The sequence below is a fragment of the Pezoporus wallicus genome, unplaced genomic scaffold, assembly GCF_028554395.1.
Source record: "Pezoporus wallicus isolate ANWC-B61680 ecotype Strahan unplaced genomic scaffold, APGP_CSIRO_Pwel_v1 contig_8673, whole genome shotgun sequence".
NCBI lineage: Eukaryota > Metazoa > Chordata > Aves > Psittaciformes > Psittacidae > Pezoporus > Pezoporus wallicus.
Window position 1 is genome coordinate 373,956 of NW_026637196.1, and position 25,094 is coordinate 399,049.

The following is a 25,094-nucleotide window of genomic DNA, read 5'->3' on the forward strand; positions in this document are numbered from 1 at the left end:
AAGTTCAAGTCAGAGGTGAGGAAGATAATTGAAGTTCCTCACATTCACTGTTAGAGGAAACACAGAATTATTACTTGGGAAGATAAGACTGTGTAAAAGTAAGCGAATTTAGCGGTTCTGGTAATTCTCTTAAGCAGAATGAATAATTAAGGGGATAGCATGGGTTGGGTGTCTGTCTTAGACAATGTAGTAATACCATGATTTGATTTTTTAAAATTGTAAATATGTACTAATTCTCACTATTATCAGTTATGAAATTCCTTTTGTAATATTTTATTTGAAGGAAAGAAGGATGGGAAAATATATTCTGTGATTATAAGACAACAACTGACATATTCATACAATATCTAGAGTGTCCAGGATATTCACGTATGCTGATATTCAGAAACTAGAAAAGAAAGAAATGTTTTTAACTGGTACCTGTAGTGTAGCCTTTGCTGTTTATTGCTCAGCCACAGCTTTGAGACTTACCTGTGTCTTTCCCTGCTTTTGGAATTTCTCAAGAAGTCAATTGGTTTGCTAGTTCAGAAATTAATTTGTGAAAATGTTGCTAGTACATTTCAGTAGGTGCCTGGTTGTCTGCTCACACCATGTCATATTGGAGTTACAGCAAAGTGGAAGAAATCATTATGGTTTAGATCTTGTCAGAATTTAGAAACTCAGATTTCTAATAGTTAAAATCAAGAATTGACTTCATTATTGGAGAAAAAAAAAGAGGAATAGTTATGCCATACAGCTTTTTTGAGGGATGAATTAAACAGGACTTGATGCCTGTGGAGAGCAAAAACTGACCTAAAGAGATGGTTTAAAAAACCGTGACATACGTCACTTTGTGGTACCTACGTGGATTTCCACTGAGAACATGCAAAAACACAGTAAATTGAAAACAAAGCCTCAAATGATACTTCTTGTGGCTCTGTACTAACTTTGTAGATGCTAAGTTAAGTAGTCAGAGGGTTTATTTCTGACAATGAGAATCTTTTTCTATTCTTTGACAGCCACGAGCTGTCGCTGGTTTTCGAGGAACAGTACGATATGCATCAATCAATGCTCATAGAAACAGAGTGAGTATCTCCATCGATATCATACCCATCTCATGTAGCTGAAAGCAGTCTGTAATGCAGTTGCTGTTACTTTTCTGTGTTCTTATGAATGTATTTATTATGTGTTCTTATGTGTGTACTTATTATGTATAAGTTAATGCTGTAAGTATTGGTTAAATTCTAATTTCAAAAAATGTATATGTAGAAATTAATACTTACTAATTTTGGGAAAGGATAATACACAGTAGTCATGGGTAAAAAACTTCTTGTTGTAGAAATAATAGTGAATTTAATAGTTACCCTTAGTGTTCAATTGTATTTTAAGGTAATAAATAAATTAAACAGTGAAGTTACTAAGTTTTCTAAAATACATAATGTCCAGTATGTTATCTTAACATCATACACTGCAGAAATCTGAATAAACAGCTCTTCCAGTATAGAGATTTTCAATGTTATTTTAACATACTTTAACTTCTGTTTTGTTTCTGTGTATCTTCTATGGAAATTTACTACTTATAATAGTTGCTGGATTTAATTATACAAGCTTTTCTTTTGCAGCATTGATTATATTATTTTTTAATCTGTAATAATTTAAGTCCCCAGAGCAGTAAAGAATCTATCCTCCCTTTTGTCTTCTAGGTATTTGTAAGATTCATTAGATTAATATTTCTTCTTTTACAGGAAATGGGTCGGCATGATGACCTCTGGTCCCTGTTCTATATGTTGGTGGAATTCGTGGTTGGGCAGCTGCCTTGGAGAAAAATAAAAGATAAGGTAAACCTAGAAGTGAAACCAAAGAGCATGAGGGAGATTTACTTCTGAATTGCAGGCGAATGCTGTGATAAAGATTACACTAGAATCTCTGGTTCATTAATTTTAACATTACATTTTCCAGCATTTTCTAAGTGTTAGTTCTCATTGCTAGTGTCATGGTATAAAAAGCAATCAAGTTTATGAACTGTTCTAGGCAGGAAGTGGATTGCACGTCTAGTTTGCAAATGTTTAAAAGACAAACGTAAGTGTATATATGCCATTTATTTAATTTTCCTGTTTTCACTTGAGTACTTTTTTATTTCTGCAGTCACAGATTTAGAATTTCTCATCTATTTTGGTTATTTGTGAAATGGGAATTTCTTATTTGTTGGTGAACAAAAGTGAATCAGTCAATATACAGTAATGCCTTTAGTCATACATAACGTAGGTGACATATGTGAAGAAACAACATCTATTTAGCCTATTACTGCTTCTTTCACCTTTTTTTGAAATTAGATTGAAACCAGGTTAGTCTCTGGAGTAGTTTATGCATTGGTAGATGACAAGTGGTATACAAGTAGTATGTCTTTTTATTTTTGTTTTGGTTTTGATTTATTCCTGTTACACCAATCTTATGCAATATACTGTGATGACCAAATATACACCAAAAAGTGACTGAACTTCAGATGATGCCTTGATGTCACACAGCATTCAAACACAGCAGAAAATTAAATGGCATTTCATATTGAGTTTGAAATTTGTGCATTATTTTGCATGTGTACTGAGGGCAATGACAGAACCTCTTATCTTGCTATCTGATGTAGAATTGCTTTCCTCTGTCATATTCAGTGTAATGTAGTTGCCTGTCTTTCTGGCCAGTAGTGTATTGAATGGCTGTAAGTTACAAGGTGAGTATGTCATAGCAGAGAATGAAAGAGTATTAATGTTTGCTGTGATATTTACTCCTAGGAGCAAGTGGGCTCCATTAAAGAAAGGTACGAGCACAGACTTATGTTGAAACATCTTCCCCAAGAATTCAGCGTCTTTCTGGATCACATTGCTAATTTAGATTACTTTACAAAGCCCGATTACCAGGTAAACTTTTTTACTATTTTGTTTTTCTGATTTTTAAATAACAGATTTTTATGCTCTTCCATCTTCAATTTCCTTTGATTTCAGTAGGTGGTCTTGGTACTGATTACAGGTTGTGCCACCACAAAGTTATTTTAATAACCATCTACTGCCATGGAAACTTTGTGATTCAAAGATGTTATTTTTTTCCATTTGGGAAGAGTAAGGCCTTCAAGTTTCTAAAAACAATTGGCAGTTGCTTTGCAGTCATAGCAGTATTCTTGTTCAACATCGTTGTCGGTGACATGGACAGTGGGATTGAATGCGCCCTCTGCAAGTTTGCTGATGACACCAAGCTGTGTGGTTCAGTTGATACACTGGAGGGAAGGAATGCCATCCAGAGGGACCTTGACACACTTGTGAGGTGGGCTGTAACCTCATGAAGTTTAACCATGGCAAGTGCAAGGTCCTACACCTGGGTCGGAGCAATTCCAGGCACAGCTACAGGTGGGGCAGAGAAGAGATTCAGAGCAGCCCTGCAGAGGACTTGGAGGTGCTGGTCGATGAGAAAATGAACATGAGCCTGCTTCAGTGTGCACTCACAGCCCAGAAAGCCAACCGTATCCTGGGTTGCATCAAAAGGAGAGTGACCAGCAGGTCGAAGGAGGTGATCCTGCTCCTCTACTCTGCTCTTGTGAGACCTCACCTGGAGTATTGTGTGCTGTTCTGGTGTCCTCAACATAAAAAGGACATGGAACTGTTGGAACAAGTCCAGAGAAGGGCCACGAGGATGATCAGGGAACTGGAGCACCTCCTGTATGAAGACAGGCTGAGAAAGTTGGGGCTGTTCAGCCTGGAGAAGAGAAGGCTGTATAGAGACCTCATAGCAGCCTCCCAGTATCGGAAAGGGGGTTATAAGGATGCTGGGGAGGGACTCTTCATTAGGGACTGTAATGATAGGACAAGGGGTAACAGGTTAAAACTTAAACAGGGGAAGTTTAGATTGGATATAAGGAAGAAGTTATTTACTGTTAGGGTGGTGAGGCACTGGAATGGGTTGCCCAGGGAAGCTGTGAATGTTCCATCCCTGGTGGTGTTGAAGGCCAGGTTGGACAGAGCCTTGGGTGACATGGTTTAGTGTGAAGTGTCCCTGCCCATGGCAGGGGGGTTGGAACTAGATGATCTTAAGGTCCTTTCCAACCCTAACTATTCTATGATTCTGTTAGGATCAGGTGCTGTCCTCCTATTGTAGCTTCTAGTGGGTGCTCCTTAAGTTAAATTGATCAGATTGCTTCCATAGTGATAGTCATTCTGTCAGTTTTCCAAAATCTGGAGCTGAGTGCCATATACAGCTATATACAGCTTAGAGCACAGCATGCAGCCATAATGGGCTTTCAAGCCTGAAATACTTGACTGCAGAGATCACCAAAACCCTAGTCGTTTCGATTGCTGCTTTGAGTTGGGCTTGGTGTGAGTCAGCAGGTACTGAGTAATTGTATTGTGCATCACTTGTGCTTTCTGAGCTTTCATTTCTTCTCTTGTTGTTTTCTATTATTATTGTTAGTATTCTTTCTAATATCATTGTATTTTACTTTATTTTAGTTATTAAACTGTTCTTATCTCAACCTGTGGGGTTACATTCTTCTGATTCTTCTCCCCATCCTGCCCTGGGTAGGAAAGGGGTAAGGGAGGAGAGGTGTGAACAAAGGGCTGTGTGGTGCTAAGTTATTGGCTGGGTCTAAAGCACAGCAAGAGTTTACCATCTAAAAAGTTTATCACACACCGGCCCAGAATCCATGTTTGATTTGGCAATGTCAGATATGTTTAGTTTATTCAGGTATTTATGCACACATTGCCACAGCCTCCTGACAACATTAAGCACTTGAGTTTATATTTGCATTATGGCTGAAATTTTAGGAAAGATTTAAAGGAGAATGAGCTTAAGTATTACTTCAGAGAGACTGCTTAAGTGTTACAGGAAGATAAGAATAAAGGAGAGTACATACTGGACGGAGAGTGAAATACGGGTTCATGCAGTTCAGTAGCACTCCAGAGCTGATGGATAGATGGCCCCCCAAAGGTTCTTGAGAGTAAGGATACCACCACTTTATACAAGAAAAACAATCCAGACTTCCCATCCCTTTTAAGTTGTGAAAGGGTGTGTGTTTTCAAAGGAGGCCAGAGAAAAATTTTCATCATCCTAGACTGGAAGAAAGGATGAAAACTAGAGTTTCAGCTTTGGAGGGGACAGATGGATTAACTTTAGAAATGATACAGAGTAAGAGATTATGTGATATGGACACAGCCTCCCACCAGTAACAAGAATGAGACGAAGTTTATTCAGGGGGAGAAGAAAGTAGCTGGAATTTCTTTCTCTGTCATGGAAACAACTTGTTCTATTTGCTTTTTCATAGCATAAAATGAGGGTGGAAAGCTTCCAGTGTGACATTTCTGTGGGTGAATGTCAGCATTAGATAGAGTAAACAATACATACTTCTAAATGACAGAAATATGTGAATTAACAAATCTGTATCCTTCCCTACATATTTATTATTTTTTTTGGTTTCTAGTGGCGTTACTGAATATACTTCTTTATCTTCCTCTGCTGGAGAGCTGTTGGATGCTATCCTGCAGTGATGTAGTTGTGTGTATGTCTTTCTGTCTTTTTATGGAAGCCTATGGTGTATCTTTGCCTCTCTTTACTGATAAGAACACAGATGTGCTTTGCTTCTTTATTTTTAAATTTTACATACCTTGACTTTGGAACCTTGGAAATTGGGAAATGGTTAATATAAAGAACTGTGTCATTTTTCTGTGAAAATTGTTGTCAGTCAAAATCTTAAAGAAGAGACATGTTAAAGTATTATAGGAGGGTATTTCATAATCGCTTGATCTCTTAGACAAAATGAAGCTTATTAACTTTCTTCTTCATTTTTAGCTTCTCATGTCTGTGTTTGACAACAGCATGAAAACGTTTGGGGTTATTGAAAGTGACCCTTTTGACTGGGAGAAGAATGGAACTGACGGCTCTCTGACCACAACGACAACTTCAACCACACCTCAGTTACATACTCGTCTTACTCCAGCTGCGATTGGGTATGTATGCATTTCAATTGTGGTCACTTAAAAAGCAGTCACAGAGTACCAGAGAGAAATTATCTCCATAATTTAGGTGGGGTTTTTTTCTGCAGGATATTGAATAAATAGAGGAATGGAGGTTTGGGAGCATTTGAAATATTTCCTTTTTTAGGGTTCCTGTTTATACTGGCCTAAAAGATCCTGATAGATTTTGGTTGCATTTAAAAATAATATTTAATGTGGTCTCTGAGATTTTCTATAATTAAGCAAGTTGGACTCATCTCAAGAGATTGAAGAATGTAAGAGTTGTTTATGGGTGCAGAGGAAGTCTTTGAGCCTGTTCTAGGCCTTGAATAGATACAGTTTTTATCTAAGAGACATGAAGGTTCTGATGTGGGAGTTTTGACTGTGTAGTGAGGCTGAAAAACACCAGAATTTCACGTATTTCATGTAGAATATATTAAATCCCAGTATTTCAGAGTAATCAAAAAGTAATTAAAAAGAAAGTGTTAAATATCAGTCAAGACATTAACTGGTGTTAATATTACACAGGTGTACAGTATGCACTATTGAAAACACTGAAGTTGATAGAGATTTTGTATGTGATTCAGTCCCATTATCACATGAAGCATCACACTGGGGTTATTTATAATCTCAGCTGCAATTTTGGTGATTGTAAAGAAATGACTTTTAACTGACCTTCTGACAGCTTTCTAGAAATAGCAGTGCTTCACTTCCACAACACCGAGTTAAGCCTTAGACCTAAATCACTTGAAGTTCTGGGATTAAAGAACTTCAATTAAAATGTAGTATTTTGTTAGTGTTATGCTTATGTTTTGATTATCAGTAACTGGACCAAAATAGCACTTTGATAAGAATAGTGATTAAAACAGCATTTAATTTGCTGAGTGATCTCTCTTCTTCATATAGTATGTTTTGTTATTCTACCAAATTTTGCAGAAAAGGTAACTACATTATGAAAATTGCCATTAATATTTTTTGTACATACATATGTAGAAAAGTTGGGGTTCTGGACATGAACTCTAACAAATTTTCTCAGAAGTTTCTTCCAAAACATTAAAAACCCCAGCTTTTGAGTGATTGTTTTTTGATTTGCTCCTTTTGTTATGTGTCTAAATTAAAGAAACATAAATTGTGAAAGCCAACAAGTAGAGGGTTTTATATTAAATACTTTGCAAGATGTATTTTTCTACAGAAGCATGATTTTGCTTATATTTTCTTGCTGCTTTCTTTTCAGGGAGTAGAAAATCATTTTAAGAGATAGAGTCTCAAAATTTTTGTTTGTGATTTATTTTTTTTTTTTAACTGCTTTTGTAGAATTGCCAATGCCACTCCTATCCCAGGAGACTTGCTGCGAGAAAACACAGATGAAGTGTTTCCTGATGAACAGCTCAGTGATGGAGAGAATGGTATTCCTATTGGTGTCTCACCAGAGAAACTACCTGGATCCCCTGGACATCAGCGTCCTCAGGAAAAAGATGTTTGGGAAGAAATGGATGCAAATAGAAACAAAATAAAACTAGGGATCTGTAAGGTACTTACAAATCTGCATTGTAAAGATCATGTTTGAACAGTTTCCTGTCCTCATAGTGCACGTAAAATGCACTTAATATTGCAGTTTTACAAATATTGGTTAGCCAGAATGGTCTAAGAAAACAAGATTTATGGTAGAGCTGCATATTTTGTTAGAGTGATCTACATACTGGAACAAGCAGACAAGCTTTTGGGCCTTGTATCACTTTATCTAGTCTTCGTGATGAATAGTAGATTGCTGATAATTTAAGATTCTTTGTAGTTTATTCATGTTCTTCAGACATGATTTTGATTCTTGCTAAGTGAAACCAAAGCAAACTTTATGCATCCTGCAAGTATAAAAGTTAGATACTGAATATATGAAACCTACTTAAATATTATTCCTCAGTTGACAGATTGACAGTGTGATTGGCAGTATCCATTTAATTCACTTGGTGTTTTTGTCTCCATGAGATACGATACCATTGTATCTGTCCAAAGAGCAAAGAGGTTCAAGGGCTAGTCTTTAGAAGAGAATGCTGCTCAGTTTTGAAAAGTGATCTCTGAGAAGTGGTTCCTAGCTCCCTTGCTCATGATCACATTTCATAGTCGGTCAAATGTAGCCCTGTTTCTTGATATAAAAATATCAAGAACATGAAGAGGGATCTGGTACTAAAATCTCCTAGCTAAAATATTTAGCTAGGAGAGCTGTCTAGTTTTGAGACTGTTCCTTCTTGTATTAGAAAAAAATTTATTGCTGGAAAGAATGAGGCATATAATGCCTATTTTCAAATGTGTTTGTTTTTTTTTTACCAAAGAGGGATTAAGAAATTGTTCTGATTTAAACAAAGACAATTTCTATGAATTATACCTGTTGAAACTAAGGATGATAATGATTTCCGAGATCTAAAGCATGTCTAGTTAGTATAAAAGATGGAATGTGGTTGAACTAAAACATAGTTCTAAGTCACAGAAATTATCTAGTAGATTTAATGTATAACAGTGTTATGTGCTCCAGAGAATCATAATGACAGCTTGGAAGCTAACTTCTTTTTAATAAGAGCACTTGACTATAAAAGCAGACTGAAGATGCTACCAAGTGCCAGGTTTCAGAGTATTAAAGAAAATTTAATGTGAAATACCAGAGTAAATTTGAGTGTATTACTGGGGTTTTGGGACTCCTGATCTCAGACCTACCCAGAACTAGTATATTACCAGTATTTTGTCTGTTGTGTGCTGAAGAGCATATCTAAGCTTCCTTAACTATGTCATGAACTTAAGGGTTCAAATACAAATTATCACAGACTAAAACCCTGGGTTGTATTTACCATGCAGTACTTCTTCCTGTTTTTACTGCTCTAAGCGAGTTACATTTTTACTTTACTTTCTGCACAGGCTGCCACAGAGGAAGAAAACAGCCATGGACCAGTGAATGGCATGCTTAATGCCCCGAGCCTCGGTTCTCCGATTCGTGTTCGTTCAGAGACCACTCAGCTAGACAGAGATGTCCCACTGGTGCGAAAGTTACGTTCGATTCACAGCTTTGAACTGGAGAAGCGTCTGACGTTGGAGTCAAAGCCAGACACTGATAAATTTCTTGAGACCTGGTAAAGAAATTGTCATTTTCTTGTGCTTAGATCTTTTCAGGTTATATAGTTAAGGTAGTATAATTCCTCTGCCATGTGAAACCAGGAATGGAGCTGCTGTGTTAGGCTTATGTAAACTACAGCAAAGTATTCACTGTGTTCAAAATATTGCTTGATTAATGGATCTCACTACTTGGTAGCTTCTTTAAAAAAATGCTAGTACTAGTATGCAGTTAAATTCAGACTTCCACACTTGAGAATTTATTTCAAGACCTAGTGGTGTAACCCTCATGCTTATTTCAGTTTTCTTCAGTGGGATATTCTTGACAGTACAACTCAAATAAGAATGATATCAGGTGCTCAATAGAGGTAACATGGGGTTAGGACAGGAGAAGGACAGTTTACAAGAAGTGGAGTTATGAGGTGAAGTTGGGAATCTGCCTGCATGCAGCAGGTTTAGTTATGCCCAGAAGTGTTGTGTCAACATAAAAATTGATAGAAGACAGAGGTCTTAAAATGGAATTTAAAGGTGGAGAAGAGACAGATGTACAACAGCAGATGCCATCAATTTGCCTATGTGTACAAGGAGTAAGGGGAGGAAGGACACAGTGAAATCTGAGTGAAAGGTGGAGGCTGAGAAAGGAAGAGAGCTGAGGGGCTGACACTGGCAAAATCCTTCTAAATACATCATAGTTGGGTTAGGAATTTGAATTTGTTCAATGAAGGAAGTTATGCAAAGCCATAAGTAAGGAATCAGTCAAAACAATTCTTTCTTCTTGAAAGCATCTAACTGCTGCTGGAGACATCTGTTTCCTGTGTTCTGATTTGAGTCTGCTTTGTAGCATAAATTAAATACAGTGGACATCTGGTGGTAGCCTCTGAGTTTGAATCCACTCACTATTCTCTCTTCTGGTAATTACATTTACAGTACAGTATAATACATTACAATTACCATATGTGTAAATCTAATGCCACCCACCCTTCTTTACTTGACTTCAGAGTTATTTGTCTCAACCATTGTAGGTTGTTCTAAAATATGACAACAACTTTTTAGATAAATACAGTTTTTCTCTGCTGAAACCCCTCAAATATAGCTTACATTATTTACTTAATTATTAATTATTAACTAATTTAGATTTATCCTCTTTTTTTAAGTTTGGGGAAGATGCAAAAAGACTTGAATGCTACGGCAGAGACTCCTGTTGCTGCTGTTCCTCTTCTTTCTCAGAAAACACCTGCTCCTGTGGCTAACCGCACGGACCATGTTTGGCACTATGATGAAGAGTATCTTCCAGACGCTTCAAAGCCTGTGTCAGCTAGTTCTCCAGAGCATGCTGATGGTGTTATTAGCAATGGATTTGTAGCTGTTAACTTAAGCTCCTGCAGGCAGGAGGTTGATTCTAAGGAATGGGTAATAATAGATAAGGAACGGGACTTGCAGGACTTCAGAACAAATGAGGCTTTAGGGCACAAAGCAACTGGAAGTCCCTCAGATGAAGAGCCAGAGGTACTACAAGTTCTAGAGGAGTCCCCTGCAGAAGAGCAACCCAGACAGGGTGGTTGGGCAGGAAACAATGTCCATGCCAAGAACCAGACCTCGGGTGTGGAGTTAGTTCTAGCCATGGAGTGTCATCCTCCTGCTTCTGAACAGCTTACAGATAAATTGGAACTTTTGTCAGGAGCTGCTGGACAGCTTGCAGCCACCCCTACAAGTCCTATGGAAGCTCAAGCAGAAGGAGCACTCACTCCGGTAAGAGAAACAGTCGCTGTTTTATTGAACTTCTTTTTATTCAGAATTGTTTGAGGAGATAGTAAGGGAAAAGGCAGTGACTAAAATACAGTAGTGTGGCAGAAATTCCTAGTTTCATCAGATATGGGACTTTATTCTTGAGGACTGATCTTTCATGTTCTATTATATGAGTGTTTACATTCTCCCATGAAAGTAGCTTTTAATTCTGCAGATATGATCCACAGAACTGGCCTTAATTTAAATAAATAAATATTTCATATATATATATAAAAGAAGGTCCTTATGCAGTGATTCCTAATCAGTGATATACATGCAAATATATATTTATTGTATTTGCAGTACATAAACGTAAAATTTAACTGAATATGTAAAATACTGCATTACAATGCTTCATGTGTTCCAGGAAAAGCCTAAATGCCTGAAATTAAAGAAACTGTGCTACTTGCTCTCACCATCATCGACGTAGTGTTTTCTTTTGGAATTCCTTTTGTTTCTTCCTGTTGCTTCTGAAATTTCCAATTGTACTTATACAAACAACATTTTAGCTTTAATAAATTGTTGCTACTTCTCACTTCTAAGATAGTTTTGCAGCTACAGCTTTGCTCCAATGTTTTCACTAAGACAGATTGCTTTGCTTCCATTGCACCCTCTTGTTTTTGTGTTTGTCTTTCCTAAAGAATTATCATTTGCACAGTTTTAGAATGTTTACTTTTTTTTCCCTCCTTTGTCACTATTTCTTAGCAGACTTTATTGGCTTTAATTAAAGAGGAAGTGAGTTTAATTGTTAAGTGATTGGGAATCAGCTCCTGGTTTTACTTCTCCCTTTTACTCACTAGATATTGTGTCATCTATGACATCTGTGATGTAAAGGGCAATACTCTCATTAGAAAAAACTTGTCACCAGCTACTCATTTATTATAAGGTGTGGAATATACTTTATGGTAAAAATGAACTACTCATTTTACTTAACTGTAACTGTATAGCAAAATTTCAAATACACCTAGGTTCTCACAGAAAATGTAAGATCATATCTTTCATGCAAGATTATATTCAGATATCGTACTTTGTGGATTATGTATCTTACAGAAAGTGCATTTTACATGATTCAAAATACAGAACTGTGTTAAACAGGAAGAGATTTTTGAGAGTTACATTGAAATATTAGTTGTAAGAAAGAGCTTTTGATGGGTTAGAAGCTTTAAAGGTGAAAAACTGAATTGTTCAGTTGTTTTTACTTGTTAAGTCTTTGTATTTTATGTCAATTTTAGTAAAACAGGAAAGAGCAACACTTATTCCTATACAAAATACCAATCAGCAGGTGGTTTTATTTGAAAAACCGTTAAAAAAACAGCTTGTGATTTTGTATGCAAATTCCACTTTATACAAACGTAGATTTTGGGGGGAAATTGCTATTTTACTTATAACTGAAAGTAGAGATGATGTAAATATCATGTACTACAGTGGAAACAGGCAGTATCTCCAAAGGAAGAAGCTTCTGAGCATGGGAGCAGAAATAGTTATAAACAAGGTTAATTATAAGATTTATTGGAAGAAATACTGGTTGAAGTAGACACTGGGATGAGATTATATTTTGGTTTGGCTTTGAAAAGCAGGTAAGCAATATTTGTCATGACCTCGAAAATGGGGGAAATGAATATGGCTTATATTATCCTGCACAGGCAACTAGTGCTGTGAGGGCAAGATAAACGTCAGGAAAGAACTTGCTGTTTTCAAGGTGAATCATGTGGAATTTAAATTATAAACTGAACTGGTAATAAAGAAAATAGAAATTATTTGGCTGATTTAGAAACTGGGAACAGAGTGTGTCTATTCCAATTGTGATGGCAATTTGCGATGGTCTTCCATCTACTTCATTAATCCTTGAAAGTCAGACAAAGCCCAGGAGGATATTTGGGAGTAAATTGTTCTTTCTATCCTTCGTTGATGGTATTTCACTACATAAAATATCTTTAAATATTACTTGAGTGGTTACTGCAACCAAGCTGCTCTTACAGGTGAGTGTCCTAGTCACTTCACAGGGAGAGAGTATATTTATGCCTCCTCTCTATTCCAGAGTTCTGGTGACCTTAGGGAGCTGTTTGGTAGAGCCCTTTTCTTTCTTCCTCAAAGCATTTATCCACCTGAAACTGTTCTTTGAATCTGATCCTTGCTTGTGGAGCAGATGTTCTTGTTCTTTAGCAATTTTATCTAGGTAGCACCTTCCTGACAATACAAATAATGGGCAAAAGGTTGTATTTTACTTTACTAACTGTATTGCACAAGTTAGTAAGAGAAGCTTGGATCCAAGAATGCAAGATGGTGATCATAAATCAAATGAGTGTAACTAAAAGGGGTTTAAAATAGATGTTGAAATTATAGTAGTATAATAGCTTAATGTAATTTCTGAAACTGTTTGCTCATTTCACGCAACTTGAAACTCTAGGACATGTTAGCATTCACGGTCATAGTGCTTATGAACGTACCTTCCATATGGATTTCTAGTGACCTTCTTCACGATCACTTAGGAGAATGTATGATGAATTACTATCTTTGAGCTTATTCTGATAGGTTTGTTAAATACGTAAGCAGTTACTTCAGTGGTGATAGAATAAAATAGTTCTCCTGTTTTATGTAGTTTTTCATTTTTTACTTTGATTCTTCTTTATTCATTATTTCTTTCAGGGCTTTATTGCTCACTATTTAAGTAGTAAGTAGTAGCAAGGACATTCCTGTATGAGAAACTAAAAGTTCATATACTCACCCGTAATTTTATCTTCTCGAGAAGGAAAAAATTGCTCATCTACAGTCCTTCCATTTGTAGATAAATGTTCTTCCTAAAGCCATGTGTGTACATGAACTTCCTGTAATTGATTATAAGATCACTTACCTGTTTCATGCAGCATCAGCATTCTAATAAGAATGTAAAGTTGTAGCAGTTCAGGGAGAAACCTGAACTCAAAAATGAGAGAAAGATATCTAAGTTACTGGCTTGGGAAGTGAAAGTTTCAGGCATAGAAAGTTACAACAAATTATGCTATCTATTGTGAAAAAACCTGCAGATAAGGGAACAAATTTTCATGTTATCAGTCATGGGTTTCCAGTTGCAGTACAGATTTTGTGTGCTACCAGCAAATACCAGTTTGATCTGTCTCAGTTATGGGCATATGGTCACATTTCTGTTGAGCTATTCAGAGCATCCTAGGGTATATATGATGACTTAATGCTTTCATAGTGGCTTTATGTTGACTTTGGCTGAAGGAGGACAGACAGTACCTGATTTGCAGTAGTGTCTGCTGGTACAAAGTTAATCAGTCACTAGTCTAATGGTGAACCCTGGAGCAGCACTTTGCAGCTCAAGTTTTCTTTTCCTTGATCTGGTTACTGAAGAGCCTGGGGCTGCACTTGCTGCATTGTTGAATCATGGCCTCATTCATTTACTGTGTTTGTATTGAATTGCAGTGAACTTCATGTAGAAAACTTTGCAGCATGAATTTGACAAGCAGATATTTCAGCGAAGAAAACTCCCTAATGGAGTTGAAGTAAATGGATATGCAACATCAAATTCTGTTTTCATCTGCAGTTTAAATTAAACAACAGTTTGCTCTGGTTGAACTTGGTTAATTACCTAATACCATAAATACATGTGTATGGTTATAGAAGTTTGAATGTGTGAACCTATTTTATTGTTTAGAATTTTGGGCATTGAAGTAATACTATATTTTATCAAAAACCTGCTCTTACATTTCCATTTATTTCTGACACAATGCAAATACCTTTTTCTTGGAAACTGAAGTGCTTGACAGGTGCTGTCTGTTTCCAAGGAATACAGATTATAACTGCAAATACTGTAGCAGGAAACAGAAAATGACCTTCAGGAAGCTTGCAAAAATTTCCATAGCTCTGCTCTTCATGATTTTGTCTAAATATACTTGGAACAAAGAATTGCAAACTGTATATAGCAATCTCATTTACAGGTATTTAAATGAGTCACCATCAGATATTTATTCAGCATTGGAAAAGGCCTTGCAAAGAAACAGTTGATTTCAGAATTGTTTGTCAAAGCTGGAGGGTTATTAGAATCATCAATAACCAGAACAGACTGTATTAAGGTATTAAATTTGCCCTAGATTGCTACTGACTGACTGACTGAAAAGGTAGGAGCCAGCTAGTGAAAGGATACTCACTTTGGATTTGATTTTGTTGTATTTTTAATTGCTGGCAAATGTGAAGATTTCACTTAAAACACCTCTTCAGTTACCAGCTTTCAGCCTGTGCGTTGTGAATATGGTCTTCTAAGAAACTGCATATAGACGAGACATAAACAAGAATCATTATTTTTAAACTTGATTTTTAAACCTTATTTTCTTCCCTGCCATGTTGTTCTCACAGCTGAACTCATCTCATATGCTGCATTTCTCCACTCCAAGAATTTCAAGTCCCATTCTCCGTACCATGAGCCCTATAGCCAATCTGTCCATCCACTTGGACTCTCTGAAAGAGGCTGGTTTACCAAGGAGTCAATCGGCAGAGAGCCATTCCTCTTCCTCCCGCTCAACTGGTCGTAGGCAGCTTCCTGTCATTCCCTGTGGCAACAAGTTCCCCCCTGTCATTCGCATCACAAAAGCACAACTTCAGCAGGTGAATAAGCCTTGTCTTCATAAAAGTGACTGCATGGTAGCAGTCATCTGCAAAGTTAAACATTTTCAGTTGCTCTGCACAGTCCAGTAGAAGGCATGTGCTGGTCATACTGCTATACACAACATCATACAAATATTTTGAAAGGTCATTTTGGGGAATAAGAATGGAACTTGTTCAGGAATAAAGTCAGGAATACTTTATGAGGAAGATGTATCATCCCACTTAGAAGAGGTAAAATATTTAAGGAGCTGTTATTCAGGCTATGATCTGGAGCACTGAGCATCTCTAGATGTTTTGGAAGGTAAATTCACTTCTTCAGAGGGATTTTCTCTTGAAAAAAGATAGGATTATAAAATCCAGAAAAAGATTTTTGCTTCTTTCTAAACCAAGATTATAATCTCTATTTCTTTTTTAATGTGCTCATATAACGAGTACCAGGTGGATATTGAATTGGGAACATATTAAAATTTTGTGAATGAACAAATAATGAATTGTTCCACTGCTTGTAGTATGCAAAACAGTGCTGGCAATTATCAGGGGTCATAGCTACTGGAAAACGACAATAGAGAAAGGGTGCTTTTCATGGTTTTGTATTTCCAGTTTCATTTCAATATGAGAAAGATGAAGGCTTAGAATCATAACTGAAGTTAACAATAATTTGTGCATTAGTCACAAAAATATTGCGATTTGCTAAGCAGCATGAGTTTGCATTGACTGGTAAAGCAGTATGACATAGCATTAATGCCTAAAACTGTAACATATCATCATCGTTTTACCATTAATATTTAATTTGGATTATATTTTGTGTTGCCTTTTATTTCTAATGTATTTTTGACTATAAATATTTCTCTGTGAAAGACTTTTTTTTTCAGTGAAATATGCACAGGAGTACTGATGTTAAAAGTATCCATCAACGTTAGCTTCTTTCAAACTTCCATAGGATCAGTGGTGAGTGATAACAAAGCAAACTAGCTAGTGTACTTATGTCAGCGTTTTGTCTATGAACTCAAAAAGCAGGGGTTTCATCCTGCAGCCTCTGGCTGCTTTTTGTCTGAATATAAAAAAAAAAATAACTGTCCTCAATTTATGGAAACATACAGTAGCTCCAAGGTGTTCATTACTGTCATTCTGTGATGGACTACCAAAATACCACATTCCCTTTGACTAGGGAAAAGGGACTTAGGAGACATTAACTCATTAAAAATTAAGCATCAGTATTTTATTTTTCAGGATTAGTTTGCATCCCAGGGTACAAAATTTCTTAATTTGCCTGTATATCTACAATTTAAATTTTCCAATCAGAATGTTTTGCAGGCTTAATTAGCAAACTGTTCACAGAGGGTCTTCTCCAGCTTCCTTAGTACTCAACAAATGAAGATAGCATTAATATTAATAGGTGATACACTTTCTTGTGATAAAGAGCTGGTATTGTGCCAGGTGCTGCTACTGAGTGGTGTGAGGATTTTATGTAGCATTCTCAGGTGCTGCTTCTTTCTTTTTACCTGGTAAGTCCATATTCCTTTTCAAGCTGTGATTTTGAAAGTCCTGACTGTTAAGAGTTTAATTTCCAGGTTTTGATTTGCGACAGAATCTACAAGCACATGATTCTTCAGTTTATTCCGAGAATGAAGGCCTTGTGTACTTTATGGCTCACTGAAGAACTGAAATAGTTTTGCAAGTCCTTCTCTGTTCTACAACGCAGTAATGTTAGGTACTTAGCAAGCTGTAAATTCTGGCAGTATGAAGGATGAATATATGTGTTAGTAACCTGCAGTTTTTCTGCAGTTAAATATTAAAAAGAATTTTAATCTCATTCTATATTATTCTGCATAAATATTGATACTGAATATATTTTCATGTATTTCCTGCTGTTTGCAATTTGGTTGCACATTCATAACTAATGAATTGCAGAGGACAGGGATCTGTTCTGTTGAATATAGTTTCATGTATTTAAAAATAAAAAAATGATACATTCTTGTTCCTAAAATCAAGCAAAGGGATTTTTTTTCCTGATTGTTGACACTTGAGGGTTCAGGAACTGTAACCCACTTTCTGTTAGTTTGACATTAGGTAGGAGTCATAAAATCTCTGTAATATTCTCTGCTCAGTAGTGCAGAGAGGGTATAGGATGTAGGTCTACCTTTATTTGTTTGATAATGAGAGCTCCTCTCTTGCCATACATATATTATGGAAGGGAATTGGAGTACTTCTGTTTCAACTCTCCTTAGTTATTCAGCCTGCAGTATAAATAGTCTGGCAACTTAGAGCTGACAAAACCCAATTATTTGACTATATTGAATCTGAAGAGTGGGGCTAGAGTACTATTAGCATGCTTTTCTCTATAGCATGGTGCAATTGTACAGCAAAACCTCTTGAAACATAACATCTGTCTTTTTTTCTGTGAATTTTTCAGCCAGATAAGTTCTCTGAACTCTGCTCATTAGAGGGCTGTACAGGGTTGTGTGAAGTCAATGGAAAAGGTGGTGCGAGTGCAGCAACTGCTGGCCAGAGCTGGGTATGAGGAAATTGCTTGCATTGTGTCATGAGGAACAATCAAAATCAGAGACCTCAGTTTTTAATCTGTGTTTTCTCAGCTGTAGTTCTTCAGTAAGACAGTGAATGCCTCTTCTAGCCATGGCAGCCTTCTAGAATACTTCTAAACTGGCTGCTCTACAATAACAAAGGCGCCCTTAACAAAGGTGGATTCCAGTTTTGTGTATCATTCTGCTTAATGCATTTGTGTGTCTGCCTAATGAGACATGCGTAAGGGGGCTAATTTTAATTTAATGATTTAGTATTAGGGAAGGATAATAATCTGTGTCTCAAGTTAAGCAATTGGAGTTAAGTGTCACTTATACAAATAGTTTCTTTTATGTCTTAATTTCCTCAAATTTCTACCTTACTGGAACATTTTAAGACTTAATTTATAGTTACATAGTTGCATTACTAATTACAAAATCCTCTGAAATCTCCTACGCAAGATGCTTTGGAAATGCAAGCCATCATATTCATATCCAAGATAAGAAATAATAACACTGATCTGAGTTAAAAAATTTACCTTAATTTTTAAGCGTCTCACTGGGATTGAGGGACCTATGGAAGAATAAGGTAAGAGTTCTTGACATGTTCTAGGGGTATTTAGAGAAAGAATGCATATCACTTATAATTGACATTTTATTTTAGATGTTTTAGGTTTATGATCCAAGAGTGCACTTAAATGTTGTAAATTTTACTATTTTTAATGAACTAATTTTGTCAGGTTTCACTAGTCTGCAGTAACAAGAGATGAGCTTTTACATTGGTTTTCACATCTAACAGTCACTTTTAGAACCACAAATAAACAAAAAAAACCAAAGATAGAATCATAGAATCATAGAATCATAGAATAGTTAGGGTTGGAAAGAACCTTAAGATCATCCAGTTCCAACCCCCTGCCATGGGCAGGGACACCTCCCACTAAATTGTGTCACCCAAGGCTCTGTCCAGCCTGGCCTTGAACACTGGCAGGGATGGAGCATTCACAACTTCCCTGGGCAACCCATTCCAGTGCCTCACCACCCTAACAGGAAAGACTTTCCTCCTTATATCCAGTCTAAACTTCCCCTGTTTAAGTTTGAACCCGTTACCCCTTGTCCTATCACTACAGTCCCTAATGAAGAGTCCCTCCCCAGCATCCTTCTCTTGTTACATAGTTATTTTAAGATTACTTTTACTTTGTCAAAGGCATTAACTCAAAGTTGTCATGTGCATTAGGATTGCTTTAGAACTAGTTTAAACTCTGGTTTAGCATTGTACTTCTCCATTAAAATTGTGTTATATTGGATATAGATGTATTTGTCCAAATAATGGGTTTATCCATAATGGTTATATTTGTCCAAAATCCTCTTCAAAATTTCAGTTTTAAGACATGGTACATTACCAAATGATGTGTCTTGGAAGGAAAAGAGAGAAAAGGTTTTCTCTGTTCAGTGAGACTGGGTTTTTTACTGCTGCCATGGTTACAGTTGGCTATAGGGTTCTGATATCAAGGTTTACAGAATCGCTGTGCCCCTCTATTTCCTACCCTGATGGAAACTATATTGAGTCACCATGAAGTTTAAATTAGGTTTTTCCCAATAAGCTTCTAATACCATTTATAATATTGGGTTTAATCAAGGAAGAAATTTCAAGTTCCAGTCTAGCCCATAGCTGCTGGAACTGCTTCATACACAGTAGATTTGATTTTATTAAGTAGGGAAAATGTGCTGAAGTTCTCAGTCATGACAAGGTAACTGTTAATAACTTCTTTCCCAATAAATTTTAGGCCAAAATTAAGTTGCTATGATGTTCCAGCCTTCACTCAGCATCAGTGAAAGTGTTTGGTAATGTGTATAATGAGATTCAAAGGCAAGCTGAGATTCAGAATTCTGCTTTCAGATGTTACTGTTAGATTCTTGAGGGCAAAGACGTATGATTACAGCTACAGTGGCATTATTTTCTTCATTAGTAATTTTCACTGAAGGATATTGATTTTCCATACAAAACCACATAGGATGAGGAATATCAGGAAGCATTATTTTAGAATGAAAAAGGGGATGTCTGGAAGACGCACAGAAGCTCACAGGTCACTCCCATTCTTTTAAGCAACTGGCTTTTATATTGATAATGATGTTTCTTGAACAGTTTTTGTCTACACTCAATGCAAACAAGTAAAAAGTTATATTTGTTGCATTGATCTGAGCGGCAGAGACAATTGCTTGATACATAGAAATACGAATGCTGCGTACAGGCTTAGTAAAGTCTGTTGTCTAAAGGAGAGTTCTTCAGGCATGCTTTTTTACATCTGCCTTTAGTGTAAAGAAGAATTTAAAATTACAGCATTGAGTTAGCTGTTCTTTCAATGGAAACTTTCCAGGTTGTAAATTTTACAGAATTAACAGTTGAAGCCAGGCAGTTGTTGTGAATATCTTAATTGTTTTCAAATAGTATGCTGCCTGAAGAGAAAACATCCATTTGAAGTGGCAGAGCCTGACATTCTCCTTCTGGGTTTCTCTCTCAGAAACAGCAGACAAGTTATAGTGAAGGTCAGGACAATAAATTAGCCAGGGTAATAGCATCCACATACACATGTGGGGAAAAAGACCCTATAAAAAGTTACTGTTTTAAATGTCGTGTTTTCTGGAATCCATTGTACTTTCAAGATTCCCCAAATTTATAACCACATGGCTCATCTGCTCTTGTCTGTCCCTGAAATGGTCAAATCTATTTATTTATTTAAATGCCTATCTTATCCCTAACACATGTGATTTTTCTAGCATCAGAATTTCATTAGGAGGGAATAAGTAAAGATGTTTCAGGAAGCTAAATGGTCTGTGAGGTTTCCCATGGAGAGCTGATGAACTCTGGTTTCAACAGCTGTTTCCGTGATGACAATTTATACAATAATCTTGAAATAATTAGGTAGTTAGAATTCAGAGCCCAAGGACTGATGATTGTCTCACGTAATTAAGGTATAATTGATCTAGTTATATCATACATATTGTGTATGAATAATTGCAGATATTATCTACAATATCATCCATAAAATAATATTCTCTCTTAAAATCTGTTGTCTGCCATCATTAAAATTGCATGATACTGGACTAACTAGAATTAGAAGGGAAAAAAAAGTCTTTATTTGGAGTTATTAATTTATCAGCATCCTAGCATTTTCTCCTGAACTTTTAAAATACAGAAAATAGGGGAAACGCTAAAATTAGGACAAGTGCTAAGTGGAGGTCCCTAATATACCAGTCTTTCATTTTTTGAAAACCAGCTCAGTTTTGAATTAGTATTAATGTTTCCTGTATTTGGCAATTCTACAATGTTGCTACTACAGGAACCATGGGTAGTTGTGTTTGCTTATTATGTAGCTACAAATGTAGAGCTGCTCTGACTGCTTTCAGGTAGCTTCTAAACACAGAACACTGTACATGCAGAGATCTTACAAATCGGCTGAAGTGGTGCTGCCTTATTGGTATAACTAATCTTAATAATACCAGGCCAGCAACCAAACCAGAATCAGAATAAACTGATAATGCCCTTGTAAGTATTTTTATCGAGCTTAAATACCTAAGTGGCAACATGTATTACTGGCAACTGTAGATTGCTTGAGTGCTTGGGGGGATCGGTTGTGTTGTAATCTTAATCTTTCAGCAGTTGTTAATGCTGTAACTATGTCATGGAGCTGCACTTTACATTTACCATCACTCCTGTTCACAGAGGAAAAACTGTAACATAACAGGCTGCCAGAAGTATTAGGTATTTTGTTTTTAAAAGATAAACTGGATTCTAATCTCAGGAGAGAACATTATAAATAACATTGTAAGAAAAGAGAAAGACCCTTAGTATAGATCAGAATCCTATCTCTAGGTATGTCTTCTCTAAAGGATTTCTATTAAGCATGCTTACAAGCAAACTGAAAGCAGCTAGCTCTTTATGTGAATTACAGCTGCTGTCGGTGGTAGTGTACTGCGGGCATGAGGAAACCCATAATGCTTTCAAATAGATCCCAACTATTCTGAGGAGAGATTTAAGAAAATTTTAATCTGGATTTGAAGTTTGAAAAATTAAATTTTATGTTTACAATTTCTACAGTAATTTTATTCCTGCTGAATGTAGGACTTTGGTATCCTTATGATACTAAACTGGGAGGAGTGGCTGACACACCAGAGGGCTGTGTTGCCATTCAGCGAGACCTGGACAGGCTGGAGAGTTGGGCGGAGAGGAACTTGATGAAATTCAACAAGGGCAAGTGTAGAGTCTTGCATCTGGGGAAGAACAACCCCATGTACCAGTACAGGTTGGGGGCTGACCTGCTGGACAGTAGTGAAGGGGAAAGGGACCTGGGGGTCCTGGTGGATAGGAGGATGACCATGAGCCAGCAATGTGCCCTTGTGGCCAAGAAGGCCAATGGCATCCTAGGGTGCATTAGAAAGGGTGTGGTTAGGAGGTCAAGAGAGGTTCTCCTCCCCCTCTACTCTGCCTTGGTGAGACCGCATCTGGAATATTGTGTCCAGTTCTGGGCCCCTCAGTTCAAGAAGGGCAGGGAATTGCTTGAAAGAGTCCAGAGCAGAGCTACAAAGATGATTAAGGGAATGGAACATCTCTCTTATGAGGCGAGGCTGAGGGAGCTGGGTCTCTTTAGCTTGGAGGAGACTGAGGGGTGACCTCATCAATGTTTACAAATATGTAAAGGGTGAGTGTCAGGATGATGGAGCTAGGTTTTTTTCATTGATGTCCAGTGGTAGGACAAGGGGCAGTGGGTGTAAACTGGAGCATAGGAGGTTCCATGTGAACATCAGGAAAAATTTCTTTACTGTGAGAGTGACAGAGCACTGGAACAGGTTGCCCAGGGGGGTTGTGGAGTCTCCTACATTGGAAATATTCAAGGCCCACCTGGACAAGTTCCTGTGTGATGTACTCTGGGTTACCCGGCTCTTGCAGGAGGGTTGGACGAGATGATCTTTTGAGGTCCCTTCCAACCCTTAGGATTCTGTGATTCTGTGAAATAAGAATTTTTATCGAAACTGTACTTGTGTGGTTTCATCAGTTCCTGTTATGTTTGATTCATCCATGGAAATTGTAGAGTTCACAGGTTCTCTCCATGGGGAGCATGGAGAGAATTAGAACATGTGCTAATATAGTGCCAATCTTATAACTGGATAGAAGTGGACTTAATTTATTACAGGATGTAGATGAGTGGATTCACTGTCTGACTTGAGGATCAGAAGTCAGGAAGGCTCTTAATTGTATTAAATTTTTGTAGAGTGTTGCTGTTTGAATATGAAAGATAGTTTTACCTTTACAAAAAACCCGACAGTATAAATAGCAAAACCGAAGCATAAGTATAGCACAGGAGTAACCTAGAATTAGACAATAGCTCACAGGAATCAGATACTAACAAAAAAGATCGACACATTTGAAGTCTGCAGATGGGTATTAAGGCAGATCTTATGTATGAACTACCCTTTGTTGGAATGGTTATGTTGGAGAGGAATATTCAAAATTAATCTCAACAGTAGTAGCCAGACCCTACTGCTATTATACATAAAAACAGGCTTATGTGATTGAGAGTCTTGAGAGTCACTATGTATGGCTTGCTTTTTTTTCTCCATAACAAAGAAAGTCTAATTACTTGGACTGAACTTGGGTTTAGAATAGAGCATTTCAAATGAATTATTCAATGAAGATACTGTGTTTCAAAAAAAACAAGGTATAATGTGGCTTTGAAAATGAGAGTTAATGGCTTTCCTGAGGAAGTATTAGCCTATGTTTTTGTTGTTTCTGAAAATCACAGGTATTCTCTCTGTAGGGGCAGATACGAATATAGAGCTTAACTTCAAAAAGATCATGCAAAAGTAGAAAATTTTTTTTCTAAAGTAAGAAAAATACATACTAAGATTTTTTCACAGGTAGCTGCTGAAACAAAACAAGGTTTGCTTAAAGATGCTTACATGACTGTTAGGTGTGATAATAACAGCTGTGAAAATATTTGAACTGCATTTTCTATACCAAAAGTAGTTGCACCATTAATTAAAAAATGTCACTTTGTTCTTAGTGTGTCCTCCGTTAGAGGAGGAACCTTCTCATTTGTACTGTTACATTTTGCTTAACCGAGTCCTTAAGTATACTTCTGCAGCAGATTCCCTAAGTATATTTGAACATAACCTCTTGTGGCAAACTAATTCGCATCCTACAGAAAATTGCTAGATGTTTTATAAAATCTAGATGTAAAAATGCTCACTATATTGTGCTACTCAAAGTGTGGTATCAGCTCACTGGCTTTGTTACTAAACCACAATCCTCGTGAATCAGTAGTTTCCAGCATGGGAGAGGAAGAAGTCTCCAAGTGCCAAACTTCTGAAAATATTTCTTAATCTCTAGATCTTTTGTGACTTTAGAAAATAAGCATGGTAAGGTAGCAGCAATTCAGTTTCTTTAAAGAAGGAAATAATAGCATGAGATGGGGTGAAATAGGCTTCTGCTGCCACCTTTTCAGATCCCTGAACTGTTCATTATGGCAAATTCATGCTTTCTTTGTTAGAAAAAGACTGTCTCTGTGGAACTCCAGAAAAATCTTACCATAGCAGCCCATTTATAATAGGAGTTTATGATAGGAGTATTGTGTGAGAGTTCTGTGGTAATAATCTGTAAGTGCCACTGCCTCCCAGTTCTCCAACAATACAAGTACATTTCAAGAATATTCTTCAGTTGGTTTATACATTATATGAAGGAAGTTTCCGATTCAATGACTGCTTGTTTTAGTCACATTACCAAACTAATTAGCCACTTATTACAATGACAGTCATTCTGTAAAAGCAATTAAAAATACTGCTTTTAGAGCAGTCAATATTTGCCGTATTGGATGTTTGGATACAGGTTTATGTTAAAACAAAAAATATCTTCCTTTACTTGGTAAATGGCATACGAATAACTGAAAAGGAGAGGGTATTTGAAGAATACTGAAATTAAGCCATGATTAATAACCCTTAAAAAAGACTGTATACACAGATCTGTATGTTCTTTAGCATCAAAAGATACCTATCACATTGAAGAATATGAAAGCACAGTTGTACATTCTCAACTCCGAATGTGTATTCCATCCTCCTCCCATTTCTTGCA

The 25,094-nt window shown here is 36.8% G+C and overlaps 1 protein-coding gene across 4 annotated transcripts in view; it reads left to right on the forward strand.

Annotated features, from left to right (window-relative positions):
* The window catches only part of TTBK2 (tau tubulin kinase 2), a 90,798-nt gene that overhangs the window by 54,803 nt on the left and 10,901 nt on the right, over positions 1-25,094 (forward strand). For 2 of the 4 annotated variants that reach the window (XM_057403889.1, XM_057403891.1), the window contains exons 7-14: positions 999-1,064; positions 1,725-1,817; positions 2,766-2,891; positions 5,806-5,963; positions 7,284-7,500; positions 8,874-9,085; positions 10,220-10,814; positions 15,204-15,452. In XM_057403889.1, coding sequence (XP_057259872.1) covers positions 999-1,064; positions 1,725-1,817; positions 2,766-2,891; positions 5,806-5,963; positions 7,284-7,500; positions 8,874-9,085; positions 10,220-10,814; positions 15,204-15,452 — 1,716 coding nt within the window. The remainder of the gene's footprint in view (positions 1-998; positions 1,065-1,724; positions 1,818-2,765; positions 2,892-5,805; positions 5,964-7,283; positions 7,501-8,873; positions 9,086-10,219; positions 10,815-15,203; positions 15,453-25,094) is intronic. The other 2 variants (XM_057403892.1, XM_057403893.1) reach the window with 2 other exon arrangements.